Source organism: Rhinolophus hipposideros (genome assembly GCF_964194185.1).
Source record: "Rhinolophus hipposideros genome assembly, chromosome: 9".
Taxonomy (NCBI): Eukaryota; Metazoa; Chordata; class Mammalia; order Chiroptera; family Rhinolophidae; genus Rhinolophus; species Rhinolophus hipposideros.
This window is the reverse complement of record NC_138055.1, coordinates 41,521,515-41,544,248: the sequence shown is the minus strand read 5'-3', so window position 1 is coordinate 41,544,248 and position 22,734 is coordinate 41,521,515. Positions and strand designations below refer to the sequence as shown.

General features: G+C 36.7%; 1 protein-coding gene across 8 annotated transcripts in view; it reads right to left on the bottom strand.

Moving 5' to 3' along the window:
* BICD1 (BICD cargo adaptor 1) overlaps nt 1–22,734 on the bottom strand; it is a 310,361-nt gene that overhangs the window by 213,298 nt on the left and 74,329 nt on the right. For all 8 annotated transcript variants that reach the window (XM_081058306.1, XM_081058305.1, XM_081058308.1 and 5 more), the window contains exon 2: nt 12,008–12,220. In XM_081058306.1, the coding sequence (XP_080914432.1) occupies nt 12,008–12,220 (213 nt within the window). The remainder of the gene's footprint in view (nt 1–12,007; nt 12,221–22,734) is intronic.

Here is a 22,734-nt window from a genome sequence, read left to right as displayed (position 1 = left end):
GAGGGTACCAAAAAAAATGCATGCCTTTTACTTTTAAGAGATCTTAAAATGTGTATACATTTCTTTGACACTCCCGGTATGTGTACATATATGACTTATACATATATATATAATCAATACATATTGTATGTATAAAATCCACATATATATGCAGGTATATGCTAAGTATATACTGTACCGATTCTACATTTAAAAAGTAGGCTGCCTTTCACTGTTTATTATTTTTAAAAGATGATAGATAACTGATAAAAACTTAGTTATCCTTAAAAAAAGTAAAAAGACTATGCAAGATTACTTTTAAAACAGACTTTTTATTTCACCAACGTCAGCTCCAGAGTTGCCATTTCTACAGTGTGCCCCAACTATGCTGTCTCACCATGTCTAACTTTAGCTTGACCTCTTCCCTGCACTTTCCCATTTAATTTTCCATTTGTCACCAGTTTAATGACTGGCTATTGCGCCGGCTATTCCTGTGCAGGAAGTTGATGTAACGGTCATATGAGGCCAGATGTTTATGCCTCTTCTTATGGTCTAATGCAGAAAGAAAAGAGTCACAAACAAACATAGTACGATTTTGAAGCTATGTCCAAATGATTTCTAACACCTGAATGTTAGAAATATTTACATTTTTGAAGTTTTCTCCCAAATGGTTCCCCCAAATTATTAATAAGACCTATGCAGGTCCTTATTACCTCCCCAAAATAACCTCAAAAAGGCCAAAGATATTTTTGAATAAAAATCAAATGACATTATTTCTCACTGACAAATATAATAACCCAACTTTCCAAATCATGGAGAATTATATTTCCAATTATTAAAAAGAGAAATGAGATGTATATGCTCCTTACAACAATGCATGCCTCTTAATCAATAGTCACGGACTCTGAGCATATGGGATTATGGCAGGCATGAGGATGATTCTACAGATGTGTGTAATGCAACTCCTCCTTGCTCCAGTGGAAACCTGACTCTCCCATGGGCACACTGTTTCCTCTGCAACCCTCTCAAGTGTTAGCTGGAGGTGGGATGGGTCTCCCTTCTGTACCACATGGCTGCTTTCAGAGCATTCTCTCTCCCTCCTCCCTTAAAGCTCTGCTTTAAATCTCATATCATCATGAGATTTTTTTGTTTTGTTTTGAAGCTAGTAAATGTACATTTTTTGGGGAAAACAAATTAACAGTAGCTTCCACAGGGACAAGATGGGCAGCAGGGTGGGCACAGACACTGTCTACTGTCCACTAGCAGCCCTGCTACTGTGACCTACCAAACACCACCTCATTCCCCCCTCGTTTCTCCAAGGCTTTGGCTCCTGGCTCACTGTCAACATCTCCAGAACTTCCATCCCTAATTCCTGGATTCTCAATATGCACGCAGATGATCTGATTCCCGGAATTCCTTCTCTTGCAGGACTTTCTCCTCCTGTGTCAGCCACTCCCTCTCATGCTCATACTGTAGTGACTCACTCCCCAGATGGCTATCTCACGACTTCTCTCTCCTCAAATCCCCAACACCTCCCCCATCTTCCCTCTCCCGGGCTGACCTTGCTTCCTGCTTCAGTGAGGAAACTGAGGCAGCCTGAAGAGGACTTTCAAAGACTCTTCATTCACATCTACCGATGTACCGACATCGACAGCCACATACTCTACTTTTCCAGGCATTACCGTAGCTGAAACCCTTGCTCCTTTCTAAAGGCAAGCGCTCCACTTTTGTACCAGATCCTATTACTCTCTTCTTCTTTCAAGGAAATCAATTGCTCTAGGCATTCGCCCCTTTTTCCTCTTAAAATGAAATTAAAATTTCCCTCCCTACTGGGTCATACCCAGCAGCAATCAGCATTCACATATTCTATGATTTCTTTCATCAAAGAAAAAAACCCAAACAACTTTCTCTTGAGCCTATTTCATTCCCTAGCTACCTCCTTCTCATTTCTTTGGTCCTCTCTGCAAACAAACCGGTTCTGGAAAAGTTGCCTCTATTCTCTGTCTCCAATTTTCATCCCTTTATTCTCTGTTAAAGCTACTCTAATCAGGCTTTTCCTTCCACCACTCCCCAGAAACTTCCCTCACTGACGTGACCGATGACTGTATCTTGCTAAATACGATGGTCAATTCAGCTTCCTCAACTTGTTTGTTTATCAGTAACATTTGCCCTGTTGATCACTTCTTCTATAGATACTACTTTCTTCATTTGGCTCTTTTATTTTCTTTCTACCTCACTATTATTTTCAGTTTCCTCTCTTGTGCCCAACATCTCCGAGCTGAGGTGGCCCAGGACTCAGTGCCTGGAACCCTGCTCTTTTCTATTTACACTTCCAGGATTGGTGATGTCAGCGACAAGCCTTAAATAGCATCTATCTGCTGATAATTTCAAAATTTATATTTCTGTTCCCAGACCGTTCTACCAAATTCTAGGCCCGCATCTCCCACTACCCATTCAACTTGGAAGCCTAATTGAAATTTACAACTTAACATGTCTCAAAATTAACTTCTGATCTTCTCTTCTAAAACTTGTTTCATGTGAAGGCTTCCCCATTTCAATTAATGATAATTCCATTTTTCAAGTTGGTTAAGCTAAAAACCTTGGGCTGGCGTCATCTTTTCTCCTCCGTATCTCTTGTTCTCTACATCCAATTCACTAGAAAATCATTTTGGCTCCCCTCTCAGAATATATTCAGAATCTGACCTCTTTTCCTCACCTGACCCCGCTATCCTGGCCCACACCACCGTCTTCTCATATCTGGATGCATCAGCCTTCCACTCTTATCCTTGCCTCATTAAAGTCATATTCCTCCTCTGCTCAACAGCTTCCCATAGTTCCCACTTCACTCAAAGGAAAAACCTAATATAAAATAATATTGCATGTCAACTGTATCTGAAAAAAAAGAAACAATTTTTTTAAAAAGTGAGTCAGATCTTTTCAATGGTCTATAAGGCCCTCCAGAACTCAGCTTCCTGTTACCCCTCTGACTTCATCATGACGGTGTGGTATTGGCAACGGGACAAACAACTAGATCAACGGAACAGAATAGAGAGTCTAGAAATAGACCCAAACAAATGTGGCCAATTGACTTGGACAAAGATGCAAAGGCATTTCAATGGAGAAAGAATCGTCTTTTCAAAAAATGGCGGGACAATAGAACATTTATATGCCCCCCCCAAAAAACTTCATCTTAAACCTCACACCTTACGTAAAAATTAACTCAAAATGGATCATAAATCTAAATTTGAAACTATAAAGCTTTCAGATAAAAATATAGGATAAAATCTTCATGATGGGAATGCAGAGGATTCTTAAATCTGGTATCAAAAACATAGTTCATAAAAATGTTTTGGATACATTAGATTTCATAGAAATGAAAAACTTTGTGCTTGCAAAAGACACTTTAAAGAGACTGAAAAGGCAGGCTGAATATTGGGAGAAAACATTTGCAAATCACAAATCCAAAATACGGTTTTCAACCCAGAATATATAAAGAATTCTTAAAACTTACCTAAGAAAAGAAACAATGCAATTAAAAAATGGGCAAAAGCCTGAAACATAAACTTTACCAAGAAGAATATATACAAGGTAAATAGCAAGGAAAAGGTATTCAATATTATTAGCCATTAGGGAAATGCAAACTAAAACCACAGTGAGATACCACTACACACCTATTAGAATGGCTAAAACAAAAATACTGATAATATCAAGTGCTGAAAAGGATGAAGGGAAACTAGAACTCTTACACATTGCTAGTGGAAACGCAAAATGGTACAGCCACTCTGGAAAAATTAAATATACACTTACCGCATGACCCAGAATTTCCACCCTTCTAGTTATTTACCCTAAAGAAATAAAAACTTTTGTTCATACAAAAATGTTAATGTACATGAATGTATATAGCAGCTCTATTTGTAACTGCCAAAATCTAAAAATAACCCAAATCTTCTTTAATAGGTGTATCAATTAAAAAAAACAACTTCAGTATATCCATACAGTGAAATGTTATTCAGTAATTAAAAGGAACAAACTATTGATACATGCAACAACTTAAATGAATCTCACAGTTATTATGCTGAGAAAAAAGACCCAATCTGAGATGGTTACATACTGTACAATTCCATTTACATAACGTCCTTGAAAAGACAAAACTATACTGATAGAAAACAGATGATTGGTTATCAGAGGTTGGGGTGAGGGAGGATCTGACTACAAAGGAACAGCACAGCACACGAGAGGTTTTTGGGGTGATGAAACTTCTGCATCTTGATTATGGTTATGGTTACATGAATCTATTTACGTGTTAAATTCATAAAGCTATATGCCAAAAAAATTCTATGACCCTATAATTAATTAAACTAATCCTAAAAACAAACCCATTGATGTAACTTATTCTTCCCAAAGGCACAATCAAATCACAATTATTCCAAGGTGAATCATCTGTATAATGTTAAACTTTGCTTTCAAACCCCTGATAATGTTAACAGGGATGTTTGTTTACAGTAGGTTTAGCAAATGTTGGAAAAAAGAACTTTTCAACCAAAAGAAATAAAGCTCTCTCTGGTGGAACCAATAAACCAATAGTAGGCAGCAACATGGTGAAGGGCTAGAACACTACAGTCACACTTCCTGGTTTAGGACACCAGCTTGACTACTTGTTGAACAATTGTTGAGCTTCTCTGCCTCACCTGTAAGAGGGGGCTAGAAAAAGTACATGCTTTTGTACGTTTTTTTTTGAGAGAATTAAAAGAGATAATGAACGTAAAGTGATAAGTGTCATGTTTGGCACATGGTAAGCTTTCATAAATGTTAGCTATATTATTATTAGTTATTTGAAACCAATTAAAAACAGTGATAACTCTTTACTGTTTCATGGTTTGCATCATTCCAGAGAGGTGTGAGATCCATTCCCAACAAGTATGGAGAGCAGGAGAGAAACTGAGACATGCTAGGGAAGTAGCTCTACCTACACCGGGCCTTTACAGAATGGTAAAATCATTATGCAGTTGGAAGTGTCAGTTTCATTCAGGTATGTGTAAACACAGCCCCCAATGACCAATTATTCAGCCAGAAACATCAGCGGTTATAAGAAAAGCTTTGTTCTTTACTGGATGCTTTAATGAAATAGTTTAATCTTTTCCCCATGACTCAGGTCATCAGTAAGTACATTCGATGTTATACTGAGTAATAACGCAGTGACCCTTTGAGGAAACAGCCGGGTATGAAATGAAAAGCTGTTTATACTGACAGTAAGAGCAGTTAGATGGCTCTCCTCTTTAAACCTACTGGCTTTTAAATATGTGTTGTTTATTCTTTTGGTGCCAGGATGTCAACCATTACTTCTTGCTACTATCAGAAGGTGCTGGGGTTTCTCTCTGTACTCCAATACATCTTTCTAATTTATTGTTTCTGTCTTGCTGTTCGTAAGTCTGACTACCAAACTCTGATACAATAAATAACACTCACCTAGTCCTCTATTTCCTATAAAGAACTTTCATGAAAAATATTTTATCTTTATAAAAATTATGGGGGAAGACAGTTGTCATTATAATGTTTATGTAGGAAATAGTAAGTTTAATCACCCAACTCGTAAAATGGTCTAGTTAGAACATGAATTCAAGATTTCCTGAATTCTAATTCCATACTATTACCACCTATTTATGCAATGGAAGCAAATCGATTTTTAAACAATGGCTGAAGGGCTCTTCTTTGAATAAAGTGAGTATGTGCTGGTGGCTGAGGTCCATGGCATCTAATCTGGCTGTTCAGATGATGTTTTCCACTTACTTAGTCACGGCAGGTACCACCTATTTGTAGTTTTAATGAGAGACTAAGATGAGTGTGGTATTACTGTGCAAAATGTTATATGCTGCCTTGGCCATTTGGGCTGCTATATCAAAATACCATAAGCTGGGTGGCTCAAACAACAGACACTTATTTCTCATAGCTCTGGAAGCTGGGAAGTCTAACTTCAAAGCACCAACAGATTCTGTGTCGGGTGAGGGCCTCCTTCCTGGTTCACAGATGGCCATCTTCTCACTGTGTCCTTACATGGTAGAAGAGGCAAGGGAGCTCTCTGAGGTATCTTCTATAAGGTCGCTATCCCATTCATAATGACTCTCTCTCATTACCTCATCACCTCCCAAAGGCTCCACCTCCAATACCATCACATTGGGGATTAGGGTTCAACATATGACTGTTAGAGGGACATAGACATTTGGTCTATAGTATATATTGTCTAAAACACAGCTCACTTTCCACAGATACTGAAGATTAGAAGGAAATCATTTCTAAATACACTTAGTTGTTTCAACATTTAAAACAACCACTCATTATTGAATTTTGTTCATTGATGCTTTCCAAGCATCTGGATCATAATAAGTAAGCACTGAAGAGACCTCTGTGGAATGAATGAACGCATGACTGCAAAGTTAATTCGAAAAAATGAAAACCATAAGATGAGAAACTCAAAACCTAGGTCCAACATTTCAAATTTTCAAGGATTCCCAATAGGAGTAAAGATAGTCAATAATACCATGTTTTTAAAAAGCAGACACACATTTTTAAGAGACACTGGATGTCAGTCTAAGAAGGTAATAACCAGGATAGTGAGGCATCCTGAAACCATGTCACATGAGGACATGCAAATGGATCTCGATATGTTCAGTCTGAAAAAGAAAAGACAAGATAGTTCTTTCCAAATATTTGCAGCTGTAGGGCATGGGCTAAAATTGTCAAGTGGAATAAGAAACCAAAAACAAACAAACAAACAAAAACAACGTATTTTCTGTTGATCCAGAGGCTAGAAATAAGGCTGGTTGGTGACAATTACACACAGTCAACTTTTCACTGAACAAAAAGGAGTTTAACAATTAGGGCTGCCAAGTAACAAGATGGGCAGCCTTGGGAGGGAGTTGAAAGAAGGAAATGAACAGTAACTTAACATCTCCATTGTACCAGGCATTTGGCGTAGGGTATGTACATTAGTGTTATCATTTCCGTGTTGGAAGTAAGGAAAGCAAAGCCTAGAGAATAAAAGTAACTTCTCAATATCATATAGTTGGTAAATGGAACAGGTGAAATTCAAGCTCGGGGGGTAGCTAACTCCCAAACCATGTTCTTTCAGTTTAATTTGACTCAACTAACATTATTTTTCAATGTCTGCTTTTGGCCAGGCACTGTGCTGGGTGCTGGGGATACAAAGATAAATGACAGACAAAACAAGTCTTTCCTTGAACGGTCCCACAGTTTATCTTCTCCATAGTGCTGGATGTGTCTGAGGAAAGGTACATAACCACCCAGGGCTGTTGGAAAAATAACTATTGATCTGGGTGTAGCCTTAACCAAATAATCACCAGGTACTTTCACACCCTAAAAGTTTACAGATGTGGATTCCTTATGGTGAAATAGGTATATTCCTAAAATGTTGGCTTAATAATAGATTTGTGAAAATTGAGCTACTGGTATACTATGAAATTTGCTTGTATATTCCAATGAGGGGAAAAAATGGGAGTTTCAAACGTAATAAAAATCATATGTATTAAGCAGCTTCTAAACTATGAAATGGCCGCACGCTAATAAAATGTTACCAATAAGTCACAATTTTAGCTATTGTACTAAAGCTTCACATACTGTGCCAGAAATTTCATTAGCTTGAGGCAAGATTCAGAAGAGGGAAACAGGGCTCTTGGCAACTACAGTGACATGGATAAGAGTGTCTAAAGCACAGCCAGGTTTTCTGAGTTCAGATCCTGGATTGTCACTTAGCACCCATGTGCTTTGAACAAGTTACTTGACCTGTCCATGACTCACATGCCCCATCAGGAAAATGAGATGATGTAATAATAGGACCTACCTCAACAGGGCTGTATAAGGAGTCAGAAAGTTAACTCACGTGAAGTATTTAGTATAGTGCCTGACACATTGTTTGGCCGTCAAAAAACGTTTAGTTGTTTGCACTTTAAGGTATAGGCTTAATCTCTACTAAAGCCAGTAATCTGCCGTACAACTCCAATTTCCTGCATGCCACCCGAAGGGGTCTACCTTCTGTGACATGTCTTTTCTACATAAACACCAATTCTGGTTAGGAATACTGGCATAATTGCATGATATGCCTTATAAATATTGCAGTAAATTCTGACTTACTTTACTAACAATTGAGAGGATTCAGTAGTATTAGAAGTTTCATTCTCCTGTTTTATGATTTCATCAATGTGGATTGTAGTTTAATTTAGTACAAAAGTGTTCAATAAATATTGTCCAGCTAAATCTATTTAGGCTATCTTAGAAGATATATCCAACCTATTTCATTTTTATATCTCGAACCTAATAGGTCTAACGTAGAACTATAGGTTGGAGATAGAGAAATGAAATTCAAACTTGTTCACTAAATATCTCTTTAGGCACTGCAGTAATCTATGTGTTCTCTTTAAGCTCTCATCAAAATGATGCCCATCAAGGCAACCCAAGGATTTTCTTTCCCTCTATTACTGGCCTTGTAGAATTATTAATAACTCCTAATTTGATTATTTGATTTGGGTGACATGTTTGGTTTTTTTTTAACGTTTTCTTTATACTCCCTATACTTTAAAAAATTATTGAAAGCAGTCTGTCATTAAAAACACACACACACACGATAAGACTAAATAAAACATTTAAAAAATGAGAATATATTTTTAAAAAATCTAGGTTTGTTTTTACAGTCAAACATAGTCCTGGATCTTTTTAACAACCAAAGCAGAAATAAAAACATCCGTAATTGCTATTGTCTTACTCATATCTCAACAGAAAGAATTTAAGGTAATAAATTCAAAGAGGTATTTGTCTAATGTTTCTTTAACTTAAGAAAGCAGATCTACATAACAAGTGATATCTTCAACAATATTTTTATGAAAGATGCAGAAAGTTATTAATCATAACAGTTTGTTTATTATGTATTTACTATATACTAAAGCAATCTTTTACAAATACCAAGAATAAAATCCTAAAACTTTTAGCAGAGATGAGACTAGAATATTGATTTTCTAATAGTTAATTCAGAAATTTTTCCATTTTTTCCCACTATACTGCCCTATACCTACATATGGAAGAAAATTTGAGCTCGGAATTATATACACACGCGCAGGCACATACGTACAAACATATATGTAAAGTCCCCACAATACACATACCACACATACATACACATATACCTTTGCAGTACTAACAAACCTATTGAAATAAGAGATAAAATCTCTCAATAAATAAAAATGATTAATTAAATTAGTAAATTCACATAGCATCTGTCAAGCTGATAACTTACTCCACTTTGCATTGGTTATCCTTATCTATTTCTCATGGTCCATCGGATCATGATTTCTTTGCTTCATGATCTCTCTTCCAATCACTATGCCTCAGTCAATGCCCAGAGTACAAAAGTAAATAAATAAATAAAATTGAACCTACAATAAAACCAAATCTGGAATTTTAATTAACATGAGTCATCAAAAGTCTGTATCAATGTACCAAAAAATAGAATTGATTCCTTTGTTCCTTTTACAAATGTAATCAGTTCTAAATGCTTAAAAACAATTTTATTAGGTGCATTAAAACATGAGGCCTGGATGAAAAACAGAAGCCCTTTTGGGTGTAGTGATGCCACTAGCTTTCAGCCCATTGGAGAGAACATCCATAAATACATTGTTGGCCCACTTAGAAGACTGGGAAGCAGACAACCTGATTTTTTTCCCTTTTAGTTACTTGACAAACCTGAAGGAATACATTCACCGGCTAAATAGCCTGGGGCTATTTCAGATTAAAAATACATAAATTTAGATGTAGCAAGTTATCCTCTTACTGCAAATCAACTACTGAAAATGCACAGAAATCGAAGGACTACAACCAAGGGATTCATCAGGAGATTCTGGTGCTTACAGCAATTCCTCAAATTGTGATATTAATAGATATTCCCCTATGATATTAATAGATACTCCCTTCCCCAGCTTTGGGCTGGCCAAAAAGTCTAAATAAGTGGTTCTTAAAGTGTGGTCTCCAGAGTAGTAGCCACAGTATCACCTGCTGTGAACTTGTTAGAAATGCAAATTCTTGAGTTCCACCCAGACCTATCAACTCAGAACCTCTGGGGGTGGGGCCCAGGACTCATGTTTTTATGAGTTCTCTAAGTGATTCTGATGCTCCCTAAAATTTGAGAACTGAATGAAGGGCTCTTCAAATTTTTTTTTCTTTGCTGCCTCACTTCATTTCTAACTTACATCCTCATTCTTAATTACCAGTTCTTGCTGCTTATTACAGATCCAGTCATTGGAAACCATGTTCTGTCAACCACCACTGTCTTGCCTCAAGAGAAAAACATCTCTGGATCCTCTGCCCTTTCCTCCATCTTCGCTGGGCTCTCCTCAGCAGCAGCGGCCTTGACTTGTTCTTCTTGTCACCATTCTCAAGTGTGTGTGCACCTGGCCCTCAAGCTACCCATGTCCCACTCTCACTACCAAATTGCCACGTGAACCTGCGGCTCATGGCTGCTGAGGTGGCCCCCGTGGATGTTTTGTGTCTCTTGCTCGATCCAGGGTGATGGCCTAGCTCCACTTCTGAAGTGGAAGCCTGTCTCACAGGGGAAGCCTGGGGTTGGAGGGGTGAAAGGCAATTCCATAGGAGGAGAAAGAAGAGGAGGGTCTGGTACTACAAAGGGTAAGCAAGTGACCGCCCAAAGCCAGCACATACAGATGCATCAAATAAAGAACTGGAGAGCAGCTTTGTTTTTAACAATTGTTTGCAGTGAAGAAAAGTGAGGCACGGCACCCTGAAAACTGTCTCATGCTCTTCATATTACTTAGTATTTAGAATCTTAGTGCTAAAAACACTAACTTCTACTTCGTTGGCTCTTTCCTCTGTCTCCCCAAGTCATACTACCATATTTGGGCACGTCCAAAGATAATGAACTAGGTAAAGCAGAAAACTTACTGCAGATATTCAATTAGTTCACCGTAATATTGGACATGTGTAAATGTAAATTATTAACTGAATTCCAATGAATTTTGGACAACTTATATCTCATAATAATGAAACCCTACTTGTAATGTCACTAATTTCAAGAAAGATATCCGTGGATTACTTCTGTTATATTTCACAATATTGAACAATTTTTTCATCCTCCCTGTTTCTATTATTAAAATGCTCAGTTAATAACCCCACTTGGTAATGGGCCTGGAACCGGTTTGTCAGTCTCCACTGCACCAGTGTAAGAATTAGAGGATATCAGCACCTCTTATGCAGCTTTCATGTCAAAAAATGGAGTGAATGATATAAGATGAAGTTTCCAGAAGTGCTCTTAAAGGGGTTTGGGGGATGAAGCTGCTTCTGGCTATCTGTATCTCCAACATCACTGGCAGACTGACTCTGCCAGTCTGAAAACGAGCTGGCATGTGATGCCACTATGGGAAAGATGAAGAGAAACAGTCAATCCAGTGGAGGCCCAGGGCCTGGGGAAGGAAGGCTACCTGACCTAATTTATACCAGCTCTAATTTACTGCCTTTTCTGCAACCAGAAAAAGTTTATGGTTCTGCATCTACAGCTTCTGAGATCCCTTAGGAGTGTGCCCCAAGGTCTCATTCCCCAGTGAGAAGAGCCCTGAGCTACTAATACCACTGTCATTTTGAATTAGTGGTGACACAGAGCATTTCAGCCAACAATTCTCCACAAAATGTATTAAAACAGGTAAGGGAGCGCGTGCGGGGGCTGGGGGAGAGTGCTAAGGTCACTGTATTTTTAAAACAGCTTTGCAGAAGCAACAAGCCCAATTCCCAAATACTCAATAAATAAAGACTTTAATTCTTAACAATAAGAAAGAGAAAAGCTCATCTCAGAACAAGCTGCCATTTTCACTAAAAAAGCAGAAAAAGTGCTAGCATCAGTATTATGTGTTTCTTGCTTAACACAGCTCCTCTGATGAGAGAAAAGGGTTTATTCCTCTCTCCTGGAGAGAACTTTATCTTACTTCTCTGTCACACAAATCTCTCGCAGGGAATTTACCTCCTTCATATCCTGCACGACAGCTGCGAGCCTCTCATTTTCTGCCTGCACGTTCGTGACCACAGCCCGGCTCTGTTTCAGTTCATTCTGCATCTCCAAGATTTTCCCCAGGTAGTAAGCTTCCTTCGATGCTGACTCCTGCAGAAGCGTTTCCTCCCGAGTCTCTCCATCCTCAGCAACTTTCCGGTGGATGGAGTAGGACTGCCCGAAAGCCTGCAGAATATTTGAAAAGAAAAAGAGTGCACAATGAAACACTATTAAATAGACTTGGGAAAATGTTTCATTTTGCTTTATTTGTGAAAAACAGCTATTCTCCAAGACCTCCAGAAGCAAATCATACATATTTTATGTAAGAGTCTAGCAGCTCTCATTGATGATACTTTAAATAATTCAAATCCAATTAATAAGGAAAAATAAAATTTAAAAAATGTATATGTATTTTTAAATTTTATTTTTCCTTATTAATTGGATGAAATATATATATAGTTAAAGAAATATATATATATATTTCTATATATTTAACTATATATAGATATATAGTTAAAGAAAACATGAAAAACATTGCTGCTTACTTTATGTTACCATTTTTTAGACAAATCCAATTAAGGAAGAGACAGTTCAGTGCTAATGAGCCCAACAAAATTCATGTTCTCATTTTCATTCTAGAAAACAAATCTCCAAAATATTTTTTCAAGAAAGAAAATAATACTTTCATTAGCTTTTTAATACATTAGCAGTAAAGATACACCAATTATGACCAGGACCCTTAAGAGACAAAATCACCAAAAAGCATTCAAATTGCCTGGTACCACAAAAAGACATTGAAATGTAGTCACTGTATAAGAAAACATAGATGTATCTACTTATTTGTGCAGGAACTAATGAATTTGGTTATCTTCAGGAGGTATTTGGGAATGGGGTAAAAAGAATGGGGGAATGAAATGAGTCACAAGGGATGTGGGGAGAATCGTGCTTTTCTGAGTACGAATGGCTTTTCAAATAGTTCTGACTCTTACAACTATAGCAATGTTTCACATACCTCCCAAAGTAATAATAAAATTGATAATAAAAATGAACCTCTAGGTGTTGGAGGAACCCAAATGGAACACTAACAACAACAAATGAACCTAGCTGTATTACAAATGAACAACATAACTACACTGAAAGAGGTAGAGAAGACAATAATCTAACCTGAATAAGTTTTGCTATATACTGTAAAACTAAAGACGAAAATAACTGTACCGAAACACTACTGTCTAGTTAGTAAATTTGTTTCTCACAGGGATTATGGGATCACAATTCTGAAATTTCTTCATATATATACTAAGGTTGAGCAATTAAGTAAATACATTAGGAATAATGAAAGCCAGGTTTCTCACTATTGGAGAAAGGACTAGCACTACTGGGTTGTAATCAGATGTATCAGGATGAACTTACAGTCTTTAATAGGTAGATAGATATTCATAGACAGCCAGAAAGAGGGAGAGAGGTTATGTGTATGTATACACATACATGTATTTGCTAGCTCTGTCAGCTAAGAGGGCCTAGAAACAATGAGAATACCTTACACCGAAATTTTGTTTTTAAATATCAATCTCCAATTAAAATTGGGCCTTGGAGAAATACCGATTCTTGGGCTGGAGCAAAATTAACTTGGTATATCTTCTATGCCAAAGAATAAGTAATAAAATGCTTTTAAAAAAATGATAGGGACACTTCTTTAGGGATATAAATGTTGAATAACTATGGTGGACACCTGAAACTAATCTAATATTGTATGTGAGCTATATTTTAATAAAAATCTTAAAACAAATAAATAAATAAAACGATATGTCAAGGGACACAAGTGTCTACCAGAATGGGCTCCCAATGGCCAAATGTGGATAATTTGGGCAACAAAATAAATAATTATAGCAATGAATTATAAACCATAGAATAAAATATTCAAGAGTCCACATTGATATAATAACTGCATATATGAGGAAAGAAGAAATAGCTCTCATGGTATAACTCTAATTAATAAATGTAGAAGGAGTCATAGAAATAACATAGGTCACCATTGTGCAAACACCAATTAATAATTGTTGCAGGTAAGAATTACCAGTGGAATATAAAATTAATAGAACAGTATGATAAGAAACAGAATATTTGCATAGTTTTAAAGCATCTCCTCCCAAGATACTTATTAACTCCAAAGGGAAAAATAGTAACTGCAGTGGAGAGACCTGGTAGACTGTAACTGACAAAAGTTAAATCAGCAGCAATGAGACATACCAATATCATCTGCCGTCTGATACAATACATTGAGAGAGGCACACCATCACTTCTGTGGTACTCTTGCCAAAAATACATATGCCAATTCTTATCATAAAAAAATAATCAAATAAACCCAAACTGGGAGACAATCTACAAAATTATTAGCCAGAACTCTTCAAAAGTATTAAAGCTGGAAAAATGGAGAAAGACTCCTCCAGACTAGATGAGGCTAAGGAAATATGACAATTAAATGCACCATGGGATCCTGGACCTAAAAAAAAGACATTAGTAGGAAAATCAGCAAAATTGAAATAAATTCGTTATATTGGTTAATATTATTGTATCAATGTCAATTTTGGGTTTTCATAATTACAGTGTGATTATGTAAAATGTTAACATTTGGGGAAGCTGTGTATAGGGTACATGAAATTCAGTGTAGTGTTTTTGCAACTCTTTTCTATGTCTAGAGTTATTTCAAAATAAAGATTTGAATAAGTAAGTATAGTCTCTACCCTAAAGGAATTGAAAGATCTAATAAAGTACCGGCACACAGAGTTATAAAGAACGTATGCATTTGCACACCAAAGGGATACTATATTCAATTAGAAGTACTATAACTTTATGCTGTAACTTGTGATATTATTACATTTTGAAATTTAAAATGTCATAAAATGATGCTTCTGGGCTACATATATTCATAAAGAAATAAAGCTGGAATTAACCTGTGAAACTCAGTTTCACCTTTGTTACAAACCTGAAGGCAGAAAGGGTATACGTTAATCATCATCAGGGACATAGCAAAAGTTAGGAGGGGACAGCATGATTTAGTGATTTTAAAGACAATCTCGTACTCTTCTCCAAATTAAACTCAGAAACAGAAATTAAAAAAAAAAAAAAAACTAACCTGGAAACCCCTGTCTCAATAAACTATCTTTCTTAGAATCTCGACATGGATCAAAATCAAAAGATGATTCCTAAGCATCAACTGAGAAAGATTTTGGTATCAATATTCATCTGTACAGAGAAAAATACTCCTGGTGTTTGGCCTGTCCAGTCACTGGACAGAGAGAAATTCTTATTTGTGTAGCCAAATTTCTACACGTGGTAAAAAGCATAGACTCATGAGGGCAGCCGGATGGCTCACTTGGCTAGAGCGCAAGCTCTAAACAACAGGTTTGCTGGTTCGATTCCCACATGGGCCAGTGAGCTGCGCCCTCCACAACTAGATTGAAAGAACAATGGCTTGACTTGGAGCTGATGGCCCTGGAAAAACACACTGCTTCCCAATATTCCCCAATTAAAAAAAAAAGGAATTTAAAAAAAAGCATAGACTCATGAATAGATGAAAAATTATTTCTGGAGGCAATGTTTACTTTTCCATCAGAATGGTCAGATTCTGTGAAGTCAATTCTGAATGCACTACCCATTAGAAAGTGTTTGGTTACACTTGAAATCTATATAATCTTATTAACCAATGTCATCCCAATAAATTTAATATATATATTAAAAGCCTCTGGAGGGGAGAGATCTGGTAGCATATCTTCCTACAGTGAGCTGGGGAATTCTTGGCAGCCCCTCACCCTGGCAAAGGAACCTTGACTATATAGTCAAGTATTAGTATAATTTAAAATTAGCATCAACTGTGTATCAAACAACTCAGCTACCTTTTTTATCATAACTACTTTTCTACTTCTATTAACAGAAAACTTCCACAAGGCCATTTTCCTTACTCTGCCTGAGTGAAATCAATAGACTTAGGGAGTCTATGGCTCTCATATTATTCTCAGCACATAGGCCATGTTCTCCTGGCAGCAAGAACAACTCCTGAAGTCTTAACAGCAAGTGAATTTATCTTTCTACTTTGATATAGTTTTAAAAATTGTATTGTGGATCCAGCACCAAAGGAAATTAAAAATTTCCAGATATATACATAAATTTTTCAAAAACAGAATCAAGAATTGAAATTGCAAATATAAAAATTTTGATTAATCCTTATGTCATATTTATTGCAGCTTCAAAACCTTAACTAAATGTATGGTTTCAAAATTAGTTGTTATTTTTATGAAGAACTTGGGTCTTCACTGGACCTGATTTGAAAACTGTGAAAGTACAACAGGTTATCCAAGGACATATTTACTTGAAATAGAAAAAAATAACACCAATCCTGCACAGGCTACAGATGCTCAACAATCAGCATTTCCAAACCCACTGAGAACTAACACTGCTCAGAAAATATATGCATTTTTAAAAGGGAGGGTGAAGGAGAAAACACTCCCCCTTTACCTAATTCCTAGTTGTCACTAACATGACAGCCAACTGACATTTACCATTTGGCTAATTGTGAAAGTTCATGTACCAGACTTCTCTGGCTCTGCCAGCTACTTCCCTCGTCCATCACCATTCCAAGTATATCCTGACAAAGCTGGGCCCAAGAGAAAAGAAACAATCTTTTTCATGCTCTAGAAGCTGCATCCTTGGCACAAATCACAGAACTAGCTTCCATGTCTATTTATAGGCAAACCTAGGGTAGTCATGCTTCTAGTTATATTTTGTCCAGACAGCAAATTCTTTTTAGGTACTGCCATCATTTCATGGATAATTTTATTTGAAATTAATTGAGGTAAATTGACATTTCTATACAATCTTAGAATGCACTGTGATTTTTTTCATCATACGTGTAGCTATAATTGTACAATATTACATTTAACATATTCCTTTTCAATGTATATCTTGTTTTCTCATTCTTCTCACACGACTTCTTAACCCAAAGAAAATTCATAGTTTTTACTTTCATGTTCAAGACAATATGTTAGCTGGTAAACAGAATTTTCCTATGTATTAATCTTCATAATGTGAAATCTAAAAGCAATAAAAGTTTGGCTAGTATATTTAATATCATTATCTTTAAAATACGTATCCTAGGCTACACAGAATTTTCATTCTTTCATCATAAAATTTATGGCAGAACAGTGGACTAGGTCACCCAAGGACATTAGACAAAATATTTTTAAATTGATACTAAAATTCATTCATTCGTTTGTTTGTTCACCTGTTCATTTAACAAGTATTTACAGAGAACTGTAACAGGCATTGCTTCTGGCACTGAGGATTCAGCAATGTTCTAGAAAGAAAAGCTCTCTGCTATTGGGAGCATATATTCTAGTGGAATATAAATAAGCCAGTAAGTATGTGGCATAATGTTGGAAAAATTCTAAAAAGAAAATGTAAGCCAGGGTAAGAGCATGAAATAGCACTGCCCAATAGAACTTTCTGCAATGATGTATCTGTGTTTTTCAGTACGATAACCACCAGCCACTGAGCTCCTGAATTGTGACTAATGTGATCAAAGAATTGAATTTTTTTATTCTATGTAATTAATTTTAATTGCCACATATGACTAGTGGCTACCGTGTTGGATAGACAGTGAAGGGACAGGGAGCAAGGCAGGTGGGAAGAAAGGGAGCTTCATTTAGAGAGGACAATCAGAGAAGATATCTCTCACCAGACACCTGCTCTGGGCAGATACTTGAACAAAGGAGGGAGTGAGCAGAACCTGACCTTTCCCTAGAGGAGCCAGCCTAAATTTAAGTGTTGCTAAGCAAGAATTACAGCATAGCCATGGCGCCTCTTTAAAGACTATCAGTGGCAGTTCTTGACAGTCTTGACTACAGCAATTTGAGATCTGAGTGCTTGTCAGGAAGGGAAGTGTTGGCAACTGGCTTGTCACTGAAACCCACCCCACACCCCCCAAAGGAAGATTGTACCATCTTTGAACATATAATAAACATTTGACCAATTATATTTCTCTGTTGCCTCAGCTACCAGGAAATTCAGCATTAAATGCTTTGTAGCAATGAACCATAATACCTTAAGTTTCTGGTATAACTATCTCCTCTTTTCTCTATAGTTTTGAGTTTTTATTGTTTTTACCCCATTGTATTGTTTTCCTTTATCTTAATCTACTTCAAATACTTTTGGAGTAAAAAAAGATATGAGTTATGATCCAATCAAATGATTTAAATAATGTTTAATTGCCATTAAGTCATAAGAAAAATCCATTAAAAGAATGGAGTTTAAGAGTTTAATAGAACTGAAAGTTCTATTAAGAATTCATTCTCATTCCATGGACAACAAGGAACCCAAGTGATCTCAAAAAAAGTACATAAAAATAGGAATAAACTAGCTAAACTTGTTAGAACTGGCTAAGAAACATTTTCCAAACCTCTATATTCCAGCAACAAAGTATCTTGGAAGGTATAACCCAATTAGAAGGGAGCACAGGAGGTGAGACAACCCAAAAGCATCCATCTGGGAGAAATCTGTTTCCATGACTCAAACATTATTAGAAGTCAAAGGTTTCCCTGACAATTAGAATCAAGCCTGATCCTTGAAAGGGCACATGTACTCACAAGAGGCAAAAGAGATTAAAAGTATGCACTCCTGAGCTGAACTAACTCTACCACTTACTAATTGTATGACATTGAGCAAGTTACTTAACATTTTGTGCCTCAGTTTTCTCATCTATAAAATGGGGATAATGATTTCTATTTCTAGTGTTGTTGTGAGGCTCAAAAGATAAAATCTATATATCACTTAGAACAATTCTTGGTACAAATACAGTTAAGTGCTCCATAATTGCTGGCTATTATTAGTAGGAAGAAGATGTGGTTTGGAATCACATGCATTTGGGTTTATTAAACCTTCCTCCTCTGCAATCTTCGGCAAGATTTTTACATTTCTATGTCTCAGTTACATCAATGTATAAAATGAGAATAATAACATGTACCTTAAAGGTAAGAATACACTAGCCCTGAAAGCTAAGGATATCAGGTAAGAGGTACAAAATCTACAGCAAAATGCTTTGGATACAGTAAATGTTTATTAAATATCAGTCCCCACCTGCTCTCTCCTGCCCTTTGGAAGTCTCAGATCTGACACTGGAAGGCTATTTCTTCCTCTGGTGTAAAGGTTTTCCTTGGACTTGTGCATGACTCAGGAGGCTATTCATCTCATGGATAAACATGATTAATGGATAAACAAATTATGGTATATCTATACAATAGACTACTACTTGGCAATAAAAAGGAAAGAACTACTGATACATGCAACAACATGGTGGAACTGCAGAATAATATGCTGAGCAAAAGAAGCTAGACAAAACAAGAGTGCAAGCTGTAAGATTCCATTTATACGAAATTCTAGAGGATGTAAACTTACCTATAGTGACAGATATCAGATGAGTGGTTGCCCTGGGGAAGGGGAAGGAGAATGGGGTGGTGGGATGATTGAGGAAGCAGTGTGGAGGGGCAAAAGGGAGGACTGCAAAGGGGCACATTATTCACTTGTAGTATGATTAATATAAATTATATTTATCTTGATGCAGACCTGTAGGAAATAATTTGCAAATCAGTGCTGGTCTCCAGATAACACTTTGAATAGTGTTACCATCAGTCACATGCGTAAGAGTTTCTCTAGCAATGCTTCTCAGCCCCAGTGGCCCATTAGTATCACCTGGGAAGCTTTTTAATAATGAAGACACCCAGCCTCCATCTCCAAAATATTTTTTTTCATCTCCAAATATTTTGAGTTAACTGATTGGGGACAAAGATTCCCAAACATTCTTGGTTCAAGGTACACTTGGTGTCTCAATCATTTTTGCAGGGCACCCCTAGGACAAAAGAAATACTCAACAATTCTGTTTACTAAAGAGTCATTAGGTCCAAACAACTTAGTAAGTCTATGGCCTAACAACATCGTAGCTATTTGAAAAACTAATGCAGATAAGTTGAAAGAAAAAAAATTTTTAATTTCATTCTTAAATAACCACAATTACTTACTAATGGGATGTGTGCCCCTGTTGGGCATTGCACAACTTCTCAACCCTGCAATTAGATTGGACCCTGCCACCCTCATTTCCTATTCCACATAGATTTTTCACAAGGCATCTGATTTTTATTACAGCAACCACTGAAAAATCTAGTTTTGCAAACTATTGCATAATGGAAAAAAATGTAGTAAATCTAACATTAAAACTGAACTGATCTTGAGCGAGTAGGTGACACAGTGCCAACAGACGCCAAGAATCACTGTGTGCCCCTGAAACATATCCCACGTCCTCTGTGGTTTGTGGTGGTGCCCTGGGCACCTAGGTACACAATTTGGTAACCATAGTTCTGGGGTAAGGCCCTAAGTATTTCTGACATGCTCATTTTGAGATGCAATGTAAGGAAGGGTTGAGGACCATGGCTCTAGGGTGTGGGCCAGGAGGTAAATGATGGGGTTGTAATTTACACACAACTTCAACTCTTCCTGACAAGACTATAGGGTTCTCCAAAGTAGCTGCACTAATTCCCATGGCTACCAGCAGTGTATAGGAGTTCTTGTGGCAACATATCCATACTGTGGTATTTTAGACTTTCAAGTTTTGGCTACCCGGAGGAATGTGAAATAGTATTACCAGGCAATTTTAATTTGCATTTCCTCAATTACTAATAAAGTTAAACGTTTCATATTTTTATTGACCATTCACATTTTCCCTTCCAAGTAGTTTCTCCTCAAGGCTTTCTCTCATTTTCCTACAGAGTGCTTTTCTTTCTTTATCAATTTGTCACTTACATGCACGGCAAATATCCTCCCCCGGTATTTATGGCTTGTTTCTTCACTCATTTCTGTGTCTTTTGATGAAGTAAGGTCTCATTTTCTAAAGAATGGGTATTTTTTATTGTTTATTATTTTTGTTAGTCATATGTATGGCAAATATTTTCTCCCAGTTTGTGGCTTTACCCCCCACTCTTAGTGATGTCTTTTAATGAATGAATGTCCTTGATTTTAAGGTAGTCCAAAGACCAATCCCTTGTTTTGGCTACTACTTTTTGCATCTCATTTAAGATCCTTTCCTCCTCCAAGGTCATAAAGCTATTTTAAATTTTCTTCCAAAAGTTTTGCCTTTTATGGTTATGTCACTTAATTCATCTTCAATTGATTTTTGTGTATGAAATAAGTACAGATCTATTTTAATTATTTTTATATGAATAATCAATTTCTCTAGCACCAATAAATGAATTGCCCCTCCTTTCCCACTAATGTCGAGTGCCAAGTCGACCATAAATCAGATTGACCTAAGTGTGCCTGTTTCTAGGCTATTCCATAATGTTCCACTGATATTCATAAGGTACTGAAGTGAGGAGTAGTTCCCCTTTGAAAAAAGGGATACCTTTCATCATCTAGAGCTTCTTCATTAAGTTATTTAAACTTTGAAATATCTGCATCAAACTGGATGTCATTACTAACATACTAACTAATGGCAATCTAGTAAATGAAAATGCCATACTTTGTAGAAAAGGAGCAAATCCATATAGATTTTGAAATTTAGCCTGTGAATATATAAAACCTAGGTTTTTTTCCTTTGTGTAAATAACATATTCAATGATTACAGAAAATATAGGTGATCCCAAAAAGCCGAGAAACAACTACCCATTGCATCACCTCTCCTCCACCCATACCCACCATTTAGGCAAGTTCAGGACCTCCACGTCTTTCCCCACCATTGCCTACTGGGCCCCTTGATGTCCTGAACACTTGTTCTCACTCGTCAGGGTTTAGGCCTCAAACCAGGATCTGGTCTTCTACCCTCGGGAACTTGTCTCAACCAAAATGACTCCATCCACACGGCTGGCTGCCCATGCTTCCTCCTTAGCCCTCTCTGGTCCCTTGTTTTTCTTTTTGTTGGCAACGTAATACATGACCATAAGAAATATTGGGATCAAAAGTATTAGACAACCACTGTCCCCTAATTGTTGTATATGGCCAATCTTATTTCTGACGGTTTACTTCAGCCTCCTTTAGCTGGGTTAGAAGTTAGTTTCTTATTACTACAGCCACCAAGCAAAGCACAGAGACTTTAAGAATCAGCCTAAGGAAATTTATGTGCTCAGCAAGCAATCTCAAAAGATCTGTCCAGAAGGAAAACTCAAATGCACATGTTATGAATATTATAAACAGAAAGAAATTCTTCCACTTTTTTAGAGATTCTGTCTTTTCAACAAAACATGTATAAAATATAGGTAACATATTTTTCCTGTATCTTGTCCCCATGAATGACTTTGTCATTAAAATGTAGATCAAAGGAACTCAACTTCTTAAGTTATCATAAGTTATATTCTGTATAAAAATAATAAATTTCACATTCCTTTTCCCAATTAAAAATCAAACCAATCTCCGGTAAAAAAATAATAATAAAAAATATTTTTGCTGACTTTCCCTCCCTTCCCCTTTCCTCCTTTCTGTCATCCTTCCTTCCAACAAACATTTATTGAGTGTGTATACATTTAGGTACTAAATGACTGGAATGTCAAGGCCTCATTATACTGTATGAAGAAATCGGGTGGTTTTATTTATATGCAGGTTTTGTACAAAATTAAGCCTATCCCTTTAAACATTTAAACAACAACTTGTGAAACCATTCAATTCAG